General features: G+C 45.3%; 1 protein-coding gene across 1 annotated transcript in view; it reads right to left on the reverse strand.

Moving 5' to 3' along the window:
* CLYBL (citramalyl-CoA lyase) overlaps positions 1-14,602 on the reverse strand; it is a 229,418-nt gene extending 214,816 nt beyond the window's left edge. The window contains exon 1 of the mRNA XM_043478368.1: positions 14,507-14,602. Within this exon, the coding sequence (XP_043334303.1) occupies positions 14,507-14,577 (71 nt within the window). The 5' untranslated portion in view covers positions 14,578-14,602. The remainder of the gene's footprint in view (positions 1-14,506) is intronic.
* Positions 14,603-16,526: the final 1,924 nt, after the last annotated feature.

Genomic DNA, 16,526 nt, shown 5'->3' on the forward strand with positions numbered 1-16,526 from the left:
TCAGCCAGTGGGGCCGAGGGGAGTGCAGGCGGTGGCTTTATGCATCTATCTTATTTCTTTTTCTTACGTCCCCTGTTTACTGGTGTCCTTACGAGCCAGGTGCTATGCCCAGCGCCCATTTCATTTCATTCTAACCACTCTCTGTGGTGTCATGGGTCCCTCTTACAGATGAGGGGACCGGAAGGAGCTGGCTAGTCAGTGGCAAGGCCAGGGCTCTGTCTCAGGTCTGTGGTCTTGGGAAACTGTCTGAACCCCCCTGGTCTTCAAAGCCTTCCTCGCTTAAGGAAGCAAGAGATGGCAATGATGCTGGGATGAGTGTGTGAGAAGGTGGGAGGAGACGAGAAGCGAGACAGAGAAGGGGTGAGACCAGACACGCCCTGGAGGGCCACAGGAGGGCGCTTGAAGGATGCTAAGCAGTGAAGGGAGATGAACCAACTTGTGTATTTAAAACTAGTTTGGAGGAAACCACTCAGAGACACCACTCCACACCAGGAGGATGGCAACAAAGAAAACAATGGAAAATAACAAGCGCTGGCGAGGATCCAGAGAAACTGGAACCCTTGTGCACCGCCAGAGGAACCTCCCAGTGGCCAGGGCAGCTGCTGGGGAGAATGGTTTGGTGGTTGCTCTAAAAGTTAAACATAGATTTACCACATGACCCAGCAATTACATTCCCAGGTATACATCCAAAAGAATTGAAAACCAGTGCTCAAATACTTGTGTATGAATGTTTACAACAGCACCATTCACAACTGTCAAAGGTAAAAACAACTCAAATGTCCATCAACTGATGAATGGATAAATAGAATATGGCATATACCTACAATTCTACAATTAGCATCTACCTACAATGCAATACTGTTCAGCCATAAAGGGGAGCAAAATACTCCTCAGCCATAAAGGGGAGCAGAATACTGACACATGATACAGATACGGATGAATCTCAAAAATGTTATTCTAGATGAAAACAGCCAGTCACAAAAGGCCACACACTGCATGACTCCATTTATATGAGATATCCAAAAGAGTGGAAAACAGACTAGTGGTTGCTTGGAGCTGGAAGGAGGAGGAATAGGGAGTGACTACTAACAGATACAGGGTTTTCCTTTCGGGTGATGAAAATGTTTTGGAACAGAGATTATAGTTGTACAACACTGTAAATGTATTGCACTGTATACTTTAAAATGGTTAATTTTATATTACATAAATTTTACCTCAATTTTAAAACATGGGTTGGAGGGGTCTAAGTGGATGTACAAGACCCCCTTCACAGAGGTCCGGATGAGAGATGACCACCTGAATGGTGACACTGGAGACAAAGAGAGAGAACCACAGGACGTTTTTGGAGGCAGACCCAACAAGTCTTGATAACAGAATATACATCCTAGTACCTATGCAGGTGGCGTGTAACATGGGAGGTGATGAGGGAGGTGAGACAGGCAACCGATCACATAGCCACTCCATGAGCTCAAGCCTGAAGCTAGGAGAGTGGACGTGGTAAGCAGAATAATGGCCCCCAAAACATCCCTGGCCTAACCCCTGGAGCCCAGGAATGTGGTAGGTTACACGGCAAAGTGGAATTAAGGTTGCTAATCAGATGACCCTGAGATTGGGAGATTAGCCTGGATCATCCAGTAGGCTCAGTATAAACACAAACATCCTTGCAAGTGGAAGGATGAGGCAGAGGCGAGAGAACCAGCGAAATGGCAGCCTGAGAAGAATCTGACCCATGGTTGCTGGCTCTTGATGCAGGAAGGGGCCATGAGCCAAAGTATCTGGGCTGATCTAGAAGCCGGAGGAGCAAACGGACCCTCCCCACAGGCCTCCACAAAGGGGTGCAGCTCCGCTGACACCTTGGTTTCAGCCCACCACAGCCCACTTCAGACTCCTGACTTCCAGAAATGTCAAGTAAAAGCTCTGTGGTGTTTTAAGCCACTAAGTTTGTGATAATGTTACAACATCAACAGGAAACCAACACAGTGGGGAAGAGTTGACAGCTGAAGAAGGGAATCAACAGACCTGGCAACAGATGGGGCGTGGGTGGGAGGAGGGAGGAGGGCGCCCAAGACGACTGGGAGTTGCACCAGAGACGCCCTTAACGAAGGGGCTGGGGGGAGAGCTGTTAGAGGGGCTGAGTTTCAGAGGGAGGGCATAGAGGTCTGCTGCCTTAGAGCCTGGGGAAGGGCGACTTCTAGGAGGAAGTAGCATCTGTGACGGGGCCTGAGGTGAGAGGCGGGAGGAAGAGTGGGAGCAAATGAGAGCGGGGCGGGGGCTGGGCGGGTGTGGAGAAGGTGAGGGTTCTGGCCGAATGGCCCAAGGCGAGCAGAGCAGCGGTGGGAGGAATGCTGGCAAGGTTGGGGAGGGATGAGGTGGCTTGTGCCGCCACTCCGAGGGGCCCAGGCAGCAGACAGCTGGAAGGATCAGGGAATTGATGCTATCTGTGGGGGTGAGTAAGAGGACTGAGGCCAGCTTTAGGAAGCTAGGTAAGAAGCGGGTACCTGAGTGTGAGTGTGGGGCTCCTGATTGTAAGACTTCTCCCCAGTCTCAGGCACGTCTCCAGGCCCCTGGTGAATCCAGACTGTTCTGTAGCACAGGACAGACTGATGACCCAGGCTCACAGGCAGGACCTTTGTCCAGAGGACGGGGGAGGTGGGAGGGACACAAGCCTCTCTGATGTCCACATTTGCTTCCCTGGCAGAGGAAAGATTCTCTTTTCCGGCCGACTCTTGCAGGTAGGACATTTGTTAAAATGTACAACACCTGGGTGGGGCGACACACACAACATTTGCACACTCTGGTTTTGTCCGTCTCTGAGCATCACCGGACTTCCCTGGTGGCTCAGACAGTAAAGAATCCGCCTGCAGTGCAGGAGACCTGGGTTGCATCCCTGGGTTGGAGAGATCCCCTGGAGAAGGAAATAGCAACCCGTCCCAGTATTCTCGCCTGGAGAATTCCATGGACAGAAGAGGCTGGTGGGCTACAGTCCATGGGGTCGCCAAGAGGTGAACACGACCGAAGGACTAGCACGTTCACTTTCTGGGCATCACTAGGTGAACAGCTGACCACGGGACCTGAGAACACTGGGCTTCGAGCACTGGGGCACTTGCGGGGCAGCCGGGGGCAGGAGGAAACCAGAGGGGGATGGGACAGAAGCAGAAATCACATCTCTGCTTTACCGAATCATTCTCGCAGATAACACTAATTTAGGACACATGCCTCTTCTTACTCCTGAGTTCTTCTAGGCTCTGTATTCCCACTACACCCCAATTACTTCAGAATCACAGCCCCTCTGTACTACGGCAGTCAGCAGTCACTTGATTAAGGGCTTGGACAGAGCACTCGCCAGAGGTCCCTACTGCAGAGAGAGAGAGGGAAATGGTGAAGACACCTCCTGACCTGAGGATCTAAAGGATGAGGATGAATAACGCGCAGGAACAAACATCTCCCAAGATGGCAGGAGGGGGAAGTACAAATCACCCGGATGCAGGCTGTGCCCCTAAATTTAGGGGAAGCAGAGCTTTTATTATCCTCAATCTCTGGTCAAATTGAACTCAAATGGACCAAAATAACCCATAGCTCAAAAAAGCCGAGCATTTTATATTTCTGAATTCTCCAAAGTCCTCTTGCTTGAGGTCAGTAATTCCTTCCTAGATTACGGAATGTCAGTAGGCAGGAGGCGTCTAGTGCACCCTCTTCATTTTAACTGAGAAAATAAGGATCAGTTTAGACAAGGGCCTTGAACGAGGTCAAGGGCTAACAGCAGGGTCAGTGCTGGACTGGAACCCTAGAGGATCTATCCAGGGTCTTCCTGCTCATAACAGAGTTAGAAATCTGATCTTGTAAACTGCTTTTTCTTTTTTGACATTTATAAGAAAACCCTGAATAGCACCAATAAGAAATATTAGACCAACTCCAATTTTTAGGAGCGTGAATACTTTCTCCTTTAATCTGAACTATTTTGTGAAGGCAGAAATTACCCAAGGGTGAACTGTGACTCACTGGTATAATTTAAAGATGTTATCATTGTTTCAAAGAAACCTACTTTAGACTCAAACCCTTAACACGGGGTTTCTGTGCTCCCTCTAAAACTAACAATAGCCAAAGAGTGGCAACAGCCCAAAGGTCTACTGATGGATTCGCAGATAAACAAAACGTGGCAAAGACACATAATGAGGTATTATCCAGCCTTTAAATAGGAAGGAAATTCTGATTCCCCACAATATGGATGAACCTTCAGGACATTATGCTAAGTGAAATAATCCAGATGCAAAGGACAAACATGGTCTGATTCCATTTACAGGAGAATACAGAATAGCCATTCATAAGACAGAACAGCCTTATGGGGACTGGGGGTAGGGGGATGAGGAGTCACTGTTCAATGGGTACAGGGTTTCAGTCTTGGATGAGGAAAAGACTCTGGAGATGGATGGTGCTGATAGTTGTGGGGAAAAAAAAAAGTGTACTTAATGCCACTGAACTGTACACTTTAAAGTGCTTAAAATGGTAAATTTATGTTATGTATATTTTTACCACAATAAAAAAAGGCACTAATCTCCAGATGCAGTATCTTTCATCCAGCAAATCTGTATCGCGCATTGACTGTGGGCCAGGTACTGCTTCAGGGCCAAGGCACACAGCAGTGGGATAAACAGACCAAGTCCGTGTTCTCAGGAACACGGAGGCTGCGGGTGAGGGGCAGACAACCAGCAGACAGACAAGCATACAACAGGACAGGTGGAAGTGGGTGCAATGGAGAGTGACACTCAGCGGGGTGAGGCGGAGGGAGCGTGGCGGGCGAGGGTGTGCTTCACTGGGAAAGACCCCTCCGGGGGCGGCGTCTGAGCAGACTTAAAGGGACAGTGCTGCGGGCTGACCCACAACCCCAAGCAGCTGGAAGCGGCAAGAGGAGGGAGGGGGCAATAAAGCAGCCCAGAGCTACTTCTTAAATGTCTCATAAACTGTCAAAGGGACCGTTTACAGGTCAGTATAGAAAGAAATATGCCTTCTACATCTATGTGTCTTTCATTCACCTTAAAATGAATTCTTTTACTAAGATGCATGCCTCTCAGGAGGCAACTTAAATCGCTCATTGTTAGAGCGCCCTCCAGTGTCTCCGTATGAAAACAGCATCTGGCAAGGATTTTATTTTTTTCCCCCTCCTAAATTTTGGTATTTGGCCAAAAAGTAAAGTGGGCATATCATCCTGCTCACAAAGAATACTGTGAGATTAAGTAAGACAACAAGTCAAGTGGAAGTGCTTTAAAATAAGCCTGCTCTACCTGTAAGGTTGTGCAACGTATACATATGCATGATATGATGTAAAATGACTGTATAAACTTTTAAAAGGTTCATGTTTTAAAATACACATTTTTTTTTTTTTAGCAATGTAGAACTTTCAGCTAAAAGGAAAACACAATCTACCACTAATTTTAACACTAATTTTACTAGGAGTGGCAAGTGCTATCTTTAAAATTTTTCAGTATTTTGGGGTTCTAAATATCAATATTTGAAGAGACCTGCATATACTTACAGAGAATTTTGGTCACTCGGCTTTCTCGGTCAGAAATACAGCATGGGGTAAATGATGGTTACATTTTACATTTTGGAGTATAAACTTTAGGAACTTTTACTTTGCATTTATGTGTATAGCTTGTATATTATATACAATCCCACACAAAGTTTGTCAAAGAGATTGAAATCATACTATATGTATAGTTTTATAAACTGTTTTTGGCACTTATCAATTTACTGTGGGAAATTTTTTTTGTTAAAAAAAAAGAATACAGCATGGGGAAACAGTTCAGACAGACTTGTTCACATCAAGCAGCCTATTAAAATGGAATCCTTACTTTCTCATGGAAATTGGTTTTGGTTCCTTTATTATGGAATCAAGCACTTTGGTCAGTCTCAAAGCTTTAAGAGGAAGACTTTACATGCAGTGTAGTTCTGAAAAGAACTAGTAGAAGTTTAACTACATGGCCGTTTACAGAAACACTTGTAGGCTGGGTCAGTGTGACGCTGAGGCCACAGAGGGAAAAGTCTCCAGTGGTTATAGTCAGGAGGCAGGGTTTTTTCCAGGCCTGGCACTGCCAGCTCTCTGACCAGTAAGAGCCTGTGCATGAGGCTACTGATGCCAAGGAAAATAGGCAAGTAAGCCTCCAAAAGACATACTGCAATCCTGCTATATCTAGCACCATTTCTGGAGGGCAATCTGACAACAAAGGCTTAAGCATCAAAAGGCTTAAGACGTGCATACCCTTCCACCCAGCAAGTTCACACACAGAAAATCACCTCCAAGAACTTAAGTAAGGGGAGCCACAGAAACCTGGATATAGGGACATTTATCTGTGCATTTCTTAAAGAAAAAAAACAAACAAACAAACTTGTAAATAGACACAATGAACAACTGCAGCTATATACAGAGAAATAAATATGTGATGGCTGTGGAACAATAGTAAACACCAATGCTCAAAGATTAGTGTGTGTCAGTCACGTGCCCAGTCATGTCTGACTCTTTGCCATCCCAAGGACTGCAGTCCGCTGGGCTGCTCTGTCCATGAAATTTTCCAGGCAAGAATACTGGGGTAGGTTGCCATTTCCTACTTCAGGAGATCCTAAATTTTAACCAAAACATAAAATGAAAGCAACTAAATAAAAAGTCATCTTAAATCTGGCCTATAATTGAAAAAGGAAGGAAAGGAGGGAGGAAGAACGGAAAATGAGACAAAGGAGGGAAGGAAAGAAAGAAGGAAGGAGGTGGGATTTCCCTGGTGGTCCAGTGGTTAAGAATTCTGTTTGCAATGCAGGGGACATGGGTTGGATTCCTGGTCCGGGAACTAAGATCCTACATGCTGCGGAGCAACCAAGCGCATACACCATGACTAGAGAATCCTTGCACCACAAAGATTCTGTGCGCAGCAACCAATGCAGCCAAATAAAGAAGGAAGGAAGAAAGGAACCTCAATTCCGGGACCCACTTATTGTCTACATCATTCAAATGAGTTATTTAATTGATAAGGTATCTTCAAGTAACAACAGGAAATAAATTAAAACTTTTATGAATTATAATGGATTTAAATGTACACCCAAGTGACCTATATGAAAACACAAGTACTATTTCCTTGGAATTTTCTTTATTGATTAGTAAAGTTTTAAACTGTCAAGATCATGAGCAATGCACAGAGGAATAAATAAGAAACATGTAACAACAGAACACAGCCCAGCTGCATTCAGAGGCAAGAAAGCAGTTTTGTTTTTACAATTAACAACTCTTCCAGTCTTAAAATGTTCATCAGGCCCACCAACAGCCACTCCCCAAGGAGCCCAGCTTTCTTCTCTGTCTTCCTAAAATCTCAGCCACATGCACCTGTGGGCTTCCCCACAGGGAATCAGTCATGCATAAAACGGCAGCTCCTACAGAGCAGCCACTGCAACTTTTAGTTAAGGAAACTGTGACCAGAGGCTGTTTTCAGAAATTACATCCATCAGACCTTGGCTGTTGCAAAGCCATCGCTGGAGAAAATAACCACTTCAGGTAAAGTGCCGATGCTCAGCGGTGTCAGCCACCCCAGATGCTACCTCACTGACTGTGTGAGGCTCAACTACAGCCAAGCTTACACGCTCACCTTCTCAGACTCTGATGTAACTTCAGAGAATACCCATCCTCAATGCCCCATTACGGAGTATTTCTAGAAGAATGAAGTGCATTCAAACATTCTGCGAAGCAGGGGCACTCAGGAGAGTTCCCTGAGAGGACAGAGACTTCGGTGGCTACAGTTATTCAGAGTAGAATAAAGAAAAGCACACGTGATGAAAGTGTCCTCCACTCCTTTCTGGATCCACAGGGCCTGGGGGTGAGCAGGTGAAGGATTTTTCAGTTCACCTTCTCATTCCAGCCTTTCCTCCCTACCCTCAGCCTCTCCCTGGGCCAACCTAGTGTCCTTCCTCTCAGTTTGCACCCACACAGATGGTTCTAGCCCACAGCAAAAGTCTACAGCAAGTGTACAAATGACACAATGGGAGTGGAAGCCCTACACAGCTGGGATGGGTCCACCGGCGAAGCTTATGCTAATCCGCAGACTTGGCACAGCCTTGCTGGCGCACAGCCCCTGGCTGGGAATTTCCCTGCGGCGACACCTGCTCCAGGAGGCAGCACCCAGGAGCATGTGCACCTCCCAGTAGAGGCCGCTGAGCTACCACTCTCAGCTCTTGCTCACCAGCTCGGTTATTGCCCACGAGTTCTGACTCTGGTTTCACCTCATTTCCCACCAACTACTCTGTCCAGGCCACGGGCATGTCCCCTGCCTCCAGGCTTTGCCCGGTCTATCTACCCTCTTATGGTATTTCCTATTTCCTCAGAGTCTCTTACCTCTTCTCTGCAGCCCTACTCCTAGCAGAGGCTCTTTTTTCTTAAAAAAAAAAGCACTCCAAATACTCTTTCCCATCCCATTCTTTTAGTTGCTTAGTCATGTCTTACTCTTTGTGACCCAATGGACCGTAGTCCACCCATCCCATTCTTTTAGGGGGCCATTCTAGAAGGCTCTAGCTCCAATTCTTGGACCTCTGGTCTACCATCTTAGATCATCTTTACTCAATCCTTCAGTCCTTCCTTTCTCTATCTCTAGGGTAAATAACCATCCTTCTTTGCCTGAAACAGAGGAGCTTTGTGGAATGTGGGACCTTCAATGCAAAAACCAGGACAGTAGTCCTAGGCAAGTTGAGACAGTTGGTCCCCCTATCTCCCTGAACTACTTAACGTTTCTTTCTGCCTCATAACCCAAGACATCATTTTTTGTTTACAGCATCCCATTTAGCTTCTCACTATGCATTTCTAAAGTCAATTTCTAATGATGCTGACAAATATTTAAAAATACCTAACACTTCGCATTGAGCTTTTAATACCAAGTCAAGTGACAAAGTACACATATTCTTATTCTGAGTTCTTTTCAAAATGCTCATTCAAAAGTTTGTTCTTTTTAACCCCGGCCTCCTTTTGACCATTCTTTCTACAAAGGCTTTTCCCCTTGCTGTCTCACTGCTTCCATTCTTCTATGCCCTACAGTTTCTTCCCTCTGCACTCTTCTTCTCCTATCTCCACCCTCCATTCGAGTGGTTATTAAAAGGTCAAATTAAACCCAAACTAAGTGGAAGACTTGGAAAAGACCCTGATGCTGGGAGGGACTGCGGGCAGGAGAAGGGGACGACAGAGGATGAGATGGCTGGATGGCATCACCGACTCGATGGACATGAGTTTGAGTAAACTCCGGGAGTTGGTGATGGACAAGGAGGCCTGGTGAGCTGCAATTCATGGGGTCACAAAGAGTCGGACACAACTGAGCGGCTGAACTGAAGTTGAAGACAGAAAATAATAAATATTGGAACAGAAATCAATGAAATTGAACACAGAAAAACAATAGGGGGAATAATCTATAAAACCAAAAACAGTTCTTTAAAAAGATCAATAAACCAAAAACTCTAGCCAGACTGATCAAGCAAAAAGCAGAGAAAAAAGGACTACAAATATCAGGGAGAGAGAGCAAGTCACTACTGACAATATGAACATGAAAAAGATGATAGGGTTGGAGGCAGGAGTGAGGGTTAATTGCAAAAGGGCTCAAGAGAACTTGGGGGATGGTAGAAATTCGGGGGTGATCTAAATCTGGATCATGGGGATGGGCTGCACAATTCTGTATTCAAGAATTATTGCATACAATACTCTTACCAGCTGCTTTAGCTATTATCAAGGTTCTGGGACATTTGAAGCTTGATTTTCTAGACACTACAGTAAATCACCTTACTGATAATAAAGTAAGGAATGCTGCCCTTAAAGGGACCAACAGCAGCCAAACTTCTGTTATGATCCAAAGGGATATTTCCACAAATGATAATTTGGAAAAAATGGCTAGAGAAGCCCAACAACTGTCCTCAGAAAAAGGAAAACAAATCTGGAAATTACCCAACTGTTGGTTTGATAGAAAGAGAAAGCTCTGGTTTGGACAAAACAACAACCCAGTCCTACCAGAGACGGTAAAGTTCCCACTCCTCACCCCCATACATGCATTAAACCACTGGTCTACTGACAAACGATGGAGGAGGAGATGGCAACCCACTCCAGCGTTCTTGCCCGGAGAATTCCATGGACAGTGGAGCCTGGGGCTGCCAAGAGTCGAACATGACTAAGTGACTACACAGCAACAGCTGACAAATAGCCCTCATGAATCAACACTGGTGGCGAAACAGTAACAAGGCCACAAAAGGTGTCCACCTCATGTGTTACACAGTCCAAAGTACAATCCAGGGAAGCCATTCTTACTGCTCCCAGGTATCTTAAACTGTTTAATGAACCATCTGAGGTCTGGCAAATGAATTTTATACATTTACTCCATCTAGTGGATACAAATGTGTTTCAGTCATGGCCTGTATGTTTCCCACTGGACCGAAGGCTTCCCCTGCAGGATTCCTCTCAAACTTCATAGTAATTGAAGAATCCATTTTTACTGGCCAGGCACTTCAACAAGTATGTGCTGTTTGTCTGGTTTTACAACACTTTCATTGTACTTGCCACCCTCAATCCTCTTGTTTAAACACACTAACATCATTATTAAGACTCAATTGGAAAAATCTGTAGAGACTCTCTAACTATTTCAGCCAAAGCATTCCATTGATATTTCTAAATCTCAGATTCACCCCTCTGGAATTCATAAAGTCGCATCCTTTGGAACAGTCACAGGATGTCCAATACACTTGACTCCTGCTTCTTTTAACCCACAGCTGATAAAAGCAGAGATACTCCAATATTGCAAAGGCCTAACTGGTGCTATTAAAAGTAACCATGTTTTGGTAGAACAATCTTTCCACAGTGTGACCTCAGGAAATGAAGACCTTAAGCATCACACACTGATTGCAACCTGGAGATTTCATCTTTTGGAAAAGACACCGCCAGAACTCTCTTCAATCTCACTGGAAAGGCCCTTATTAAACACTGCTAACCAACCACTGTGCCACCAAACTCCAAGGAACAGACTCCTGGATTCATGTGACACCCCTGAAGAAAGCGCAAATTCTGATTGGAACTGTGTGTCATCTGGTGACCTGAAAGCAAAGATATTCCAGAATTGAAGCAGATAACAACTGATGAGACAGCTTTCTATATCAATACAATACGTAAAACAATCATATCATAAAAAAGAAGAAAAGGGAACAGAACAATATAAATGTAACATTTCTCTATTTTCTGGAGTTAAGTCAGTATAAATCAATAGTAGATTCTCGTAAGTTATGTATGGTAATGTACAAACAATTAAATATTATCCAGCCATAGGAAGGAACGGAGTTCTAATACATGCTACACCACGGAAGACTCTTGAAAACATTATGCTAAGTGAAATGAGCCAGAAACAAAATGACAAATATTGTGTGATTCCACTTAAATGAAATACCTAAAAGAGGCAAAGAGACAGAAAGTAGATTAGAGAATACCAGGTCCTGGGGAATGAGGAGTTAATGAGTACAGAGTTTCTGTTTGGAGTGATGAAAAAATTGGGGGGATAATGATGTCTGCAAAGCACTGTGAATATGATAATGCCACTAAACTGTACACTTAAAATAGTTAAGATGGCAAAGCTTGTTATACATATTTTACCACAATTTTTTAAAGAGGCATATGGTAAGCCTGAGGGCAACCACTAAAAAAATAGTGAAAAAAATCATTAAAGAAATAAAAAATATCATGTAAGAAAATATTCACTTAATGAAAAAGAAAGCAACAGTAAAAGACTATAAGGACAAAAAAGAGAGGAAACATATGTTATAGAAACCAATACCAAATAAATACATTACAAGAAAGGAAAACTACAGACTAACGTCACTCATGAATATAGATGTAAAACCCTCAAAAAAATTCACAAATCAAATCCAATAATGTATACATAAAAAGAACTATAGGCCATGACCAAGTGGGATTTATTCCAGGTATATAAGGCTAGCCCAATATTCAGAAATCAGTTAATATAATCTGCCACATCAACAGACTAAAGAAGAAAAATCATATGATCATATCAATTGATTACAGAAAAAGAACTTGACAAAATTCAACAATGATTCATTAAAAAAAAAAAAACAACAAGCCTCAGTAAATGGGGAATAAAAACTGTCTATAGAACATATACAATTAACATCAGACTTAACAGTGGGAAACTGGATGCTTTCCCCAAGATTGGGACCAAGGCAAACAGGAGTCTCATCACTCCTATTTAATGTCTTAGTAAAACCATTAGCTAGTGCAACTAGACAAGAAAAGGGAAAAAAGAATCTTACTGTGTTACAAATGTATGAAATCACCTCACTGAAGGGGCTGGGAAGAAAAGGTGCTAACTCAAGTAACTGTGGAAATGAGTGGAATCTCTATGACTAAAGAGAAAGGAACTGTACCTAAGCACTGGACTTTAGTTGATAAAGTCTTTTCCCAAGGAGTATGGTCTAACAAGTCAAATACTGCTACATGTACACTGAAATTTAATAATTGAGTGACTGGATAGCATATGGTGGGAGCCAGGTTTCTCACTGTTGGGGTGAAAATTAACAAACAAGCCAGGTGAGGAGGCTAGAATGATCCATGTGGTAATGAATTAGAATATAGTATGAACTCACGTTTAGCTTAATATAGATTAGATGGTTACATGAGAAATATTTCTAGATGTGTATATATGCATGGATTACTATTCATGTTATTTCTTTGCTCTGCCAGCTGAGAGGATTTAAAAGACATTCCTAGCAATAGCACATCTGCCCGTGGGCAGTTATGTGCCCCCAATATGAGGGCAGGGTATTTCTGTAAATTGGGCAGTAGCAGCAGAGAGCTGCTGGGCTGGAGACAGGAAGGGCAGGGAAGCAGCAGGGATACCACAGCAACAGAGGAAAACTCTGGAGGGTCGGGAAGAGGGTTCAATAACTGCCTATCAGCAACGCTGCTGATGCTCTAAAAACAGAAGAGAAAAGCCACCAGAAGACAGTCCACTGGCTTGAAGCAGAAGTGCTAGACAACTGGGATCGAAAGTAAAACACCTCCAGGCAGACTTTTCTAAGCTGACCTTGGGCACATTTACTTTTCCCATCCCCTTGTGTTCTGAAGGCGCCAGGACCCATAGAATTTAACCTGGGAAGGGCTCTGCATGAAAGCCCGCTCCCATGGCCTTGGTGGGGTGTCTAACAGTGCTGAGAATGGGCCAGTGTGCTAAGAGGAATGAAGTGCATTATGAGCTGAGCCCCAGGAGCCTTAGAAGTCAGTGGCCGGGTGTGGTCACTGGAGGCCACGGAAGTTGGTCCCTTCATAGGCCAGAAAACGACTTTCTGGAAGGGTCTGAGTACACCCCTTCAGGGGCTCCCCTGGCTTCACTGTTGACCCAAGAACCCAGAGACATTACCAGGCCAGGAACTAGGAAATGGGAAGGTGGGACCGGCAAGCCAGGTGGCTCCTGGCATGGAACACCAGGGAGTCAGGAAGCACGGAGCAAGTAGATGTAATCAAGTTCCAGAGCAGGAGCCTTGATTTGGTTTCTGAACCCAACTCTGCCATTCTCTGCTTTGAGAGTCAGTCAGCCTCTGTGAGCCTTGGTTTCCTCATCTTTATAAATAAGTCACCCAGCTTCTTCCCATGGTGATCAGGGAACAGAATGAGGTCATGTATGTGCATGTAATTGGCAAACAAGCAAATCTCAACCAGCGGTTCTCAAGGCGTCATCTGAGGACACCTGGGGTGGGGAGGTGGCAACCTGAGACCCCGTGAAAGGGTCTTCGAGGTCTTCCCTTCTCCAACTGGCTTCTGCATGAGCCTGGAAATTTCTCGGTAAACTTTCTCCAAGACAGGTGATATGCGACTCCAATTGTCCTTAATTAAACTGAAAAGATTTTTTAAAACATAAAACCACGCCACTATTCTTTTTTTAAATATTTTTCATTAAAGATGCAATCTGCGTTCAATTTAAATGGATTTGTGATTTTTAAATGACTAAACTTTTAAATTCCTCATGCCATTAAAAAAAAAAAATCAACAGATATAAGCAAAAACTCTTCGGGGTCTTCAGTAATTTCTCAGCGTGTAAAGGGGTCCTGAGACCGAACAGTTTGGGAACCGCTGCGTAAACAACCAGGTGGAGGCGAGCTGCCTCTCAGAGGCCGGCTCCCGGCCCTACGTTCAGGGCTTCCCTGTGTGGGGCCGCGAGTTTTGTTTTCTGGGTTTGAGAGGTCGGACGTTTGTACCCATTTTTCGGACTCAGGCAACGGCCCTCCCCCCACTGAGGCATGGACATTGTGGGGGGTGGGGGCGAACCCCGCGGGGCGTTGGCGACCCTGGCAAAGGTCGAGCACGCGCGCTCGGGAGGCTCACGGCGCTCGCGGCCCGCGGGGCTTCCCGCCAAGGGCCGAGGAAGCCGCGCCTGCGCAGCGCGGAGCCGAACGCCGACCACAGCGAGCGCGGCCGAGCGGCGGGGGAGTGGGGACCTACACTCACAGCCTAGGCAGCGCCGCCGCCGCCGCCGCCGTCGCTCCTCGCGCCGCCCTCCTCAACAGACGCTGCGCCATCTTCCCAACGCGCGCGCCCCGCCCTCGCCCTGTCCGTCTCCACTTCGTCCCTCCCCTCTCTCCACGCCCCGCCCACTCCTCCGCAAGCCACGCCCCCGCGCTCTGCGCGCCTGCCCTCGGGCTGTCAGAGCTTCCAGGCTGAGTTCAGTTCAGTCTAACCGCTCAGTCGGACCTCAGTCGTGTCCGACTCTTTGCGACCCTTTGGACTGCAGCACGCCAGACCTTCCTGTACATCACCAACTCCCGGAGTTTACTCAAACTCCTGTCCATTGAGTCGGTGATGTCATCCAACCATCCCGTCCTCTGTCGTCTCTTCTCCTGCCTTCAATCTTTCCCAGCATCAGGATCTTTTCAAATGAGTCAACTCTGCACTGGAGTTTCAGCTTCAACGTCAGTCCTTCCAATGAACATTAAGGACTGATGCCTCCTTTAGGATTGACTGGCTGGATCTCCTTACAGTCCAAGGGACTCTTAAGTCTTCCCTTGTGGCTCAGCTGGTAAAGAATCCACCTGCAGCGTGGGAGACCTGGGTTCGATTCCTGGGTTGGGAAGATCCCCTGGAGAAGGGAAAGGCTACCCACTCCAGTATTCTGGCCTGGAGAAGTCCATGGACTATATAGTCCACGGGGTCGCAAAGAGTCTGACACGACTGAGCGGCTTTCACTTCACTTCACTTCTGGTTGGATACTAACAGATTCCAGGCTGAAACGCAGGCAAAGTCTAAAGGGGGGTGGGGGGGCTCCTTCTTGAGCGGGTCTTTGGGTGACTGAATCCAACCCTCCCCATGCTTCTGGGTGGCTTTTGAGAGACCTTGCATATTCCCAGCCCAATGTAACCAAATTTTCAAGGGATTTCTTTGTTGATTTTGTTTAAATACTACCTAACAAAGTTTGTGAGCCTCACCGTGTGTGCCTCGGTTAACAGTTAATCCTTTATGGGGCATTTATGCCTGTAATAGGGTCAGAATAGCTACTGCTGGCAGTTTTCTGGGCCAGGGAAATGCTTGTTGAAGACACCTGGCGGCACACACCACCCTTTGCTTTCAACTCCTTCCTGCCAGATAGCAAATACGACTCTAGCTTCACAGGCAGGAGAGTATGAAGGTATTAAACGGCTTACCAGCTGTGTGACTTTGGGCAAATTACTTAATCTCTCCCTGCTTCAGTTTCTTCCTGTAAAAAAGAAATACAAATAGTACTCACCTCATAGGCTTATTATAAGGATATGTTGCCTTAATGTATATAAAGAGCTTAAAACCTCTTCTGGCTCAGAGCACATGCTCAGTAATGTTAACTACTTATTATTATTATTATTATCATCACACCAATTCCCTTCCTAAAACTCCTTAGTGACATCTGATGAGAAGTGTTAAAAAACAAATGAAGGCCCACCTTGAAAATCCTGAGTAGACAAACACAGTTTCACCATGCAATCAAAGCCTAATTTGACTTATTTTGCAAGACAACTTGGCCTAGGTTATTTCTTGCTTATGCCTCTGGAAATCACAAGCAAAACTTGAACTACTTCCCAAGGTTGATATGAGGTAACTGCTGCTCAATTCCTAATCATTGAAGAAAAATCTAATACCATAAATATCGTAACTCATCACTTTAAAGAATAAACCTTCACTACTTTCTCACTAAATGAGCTGCTCTGTGATAATATATCCCTGAATCTCATTCCATGCTTTGGTTTGAGTGCCCCCAGTTTGCAAGACGTCTTTTTGGTCTGTCCACAATAAACTTTTACCAATTACTACCTCGGGGATTCGTTGGTTTTACTTCTGTTACTCATCAACTTGTGACAGCGTTTAGAATAAAACCCCAGTTCTTCACCATGACTCTGAAGCCCGTACTCTAATTTGGCCCCTTCCTGTCTCTTCAACCTTGTCTCAGCCCCACCTATCTTCTTTCTGTGGGTTTTTTTTGGGGGGGAGGAGGGATTTGGGT

This window comes from Cervus canadensis, chromosome 9 (genome assembly GCF_019320065.1).
Source record: "Cervus canadensis isolate Bull #8, Minnesota chromosome 9, ASM1932006v1, whole genome shotgun sequence".
Lineage (NCBI taxonomy): Eukaryota > Metazoa > Chordata > Mammalia > Artiodactyla > Cervidae > Cervus > Cervus canadensis.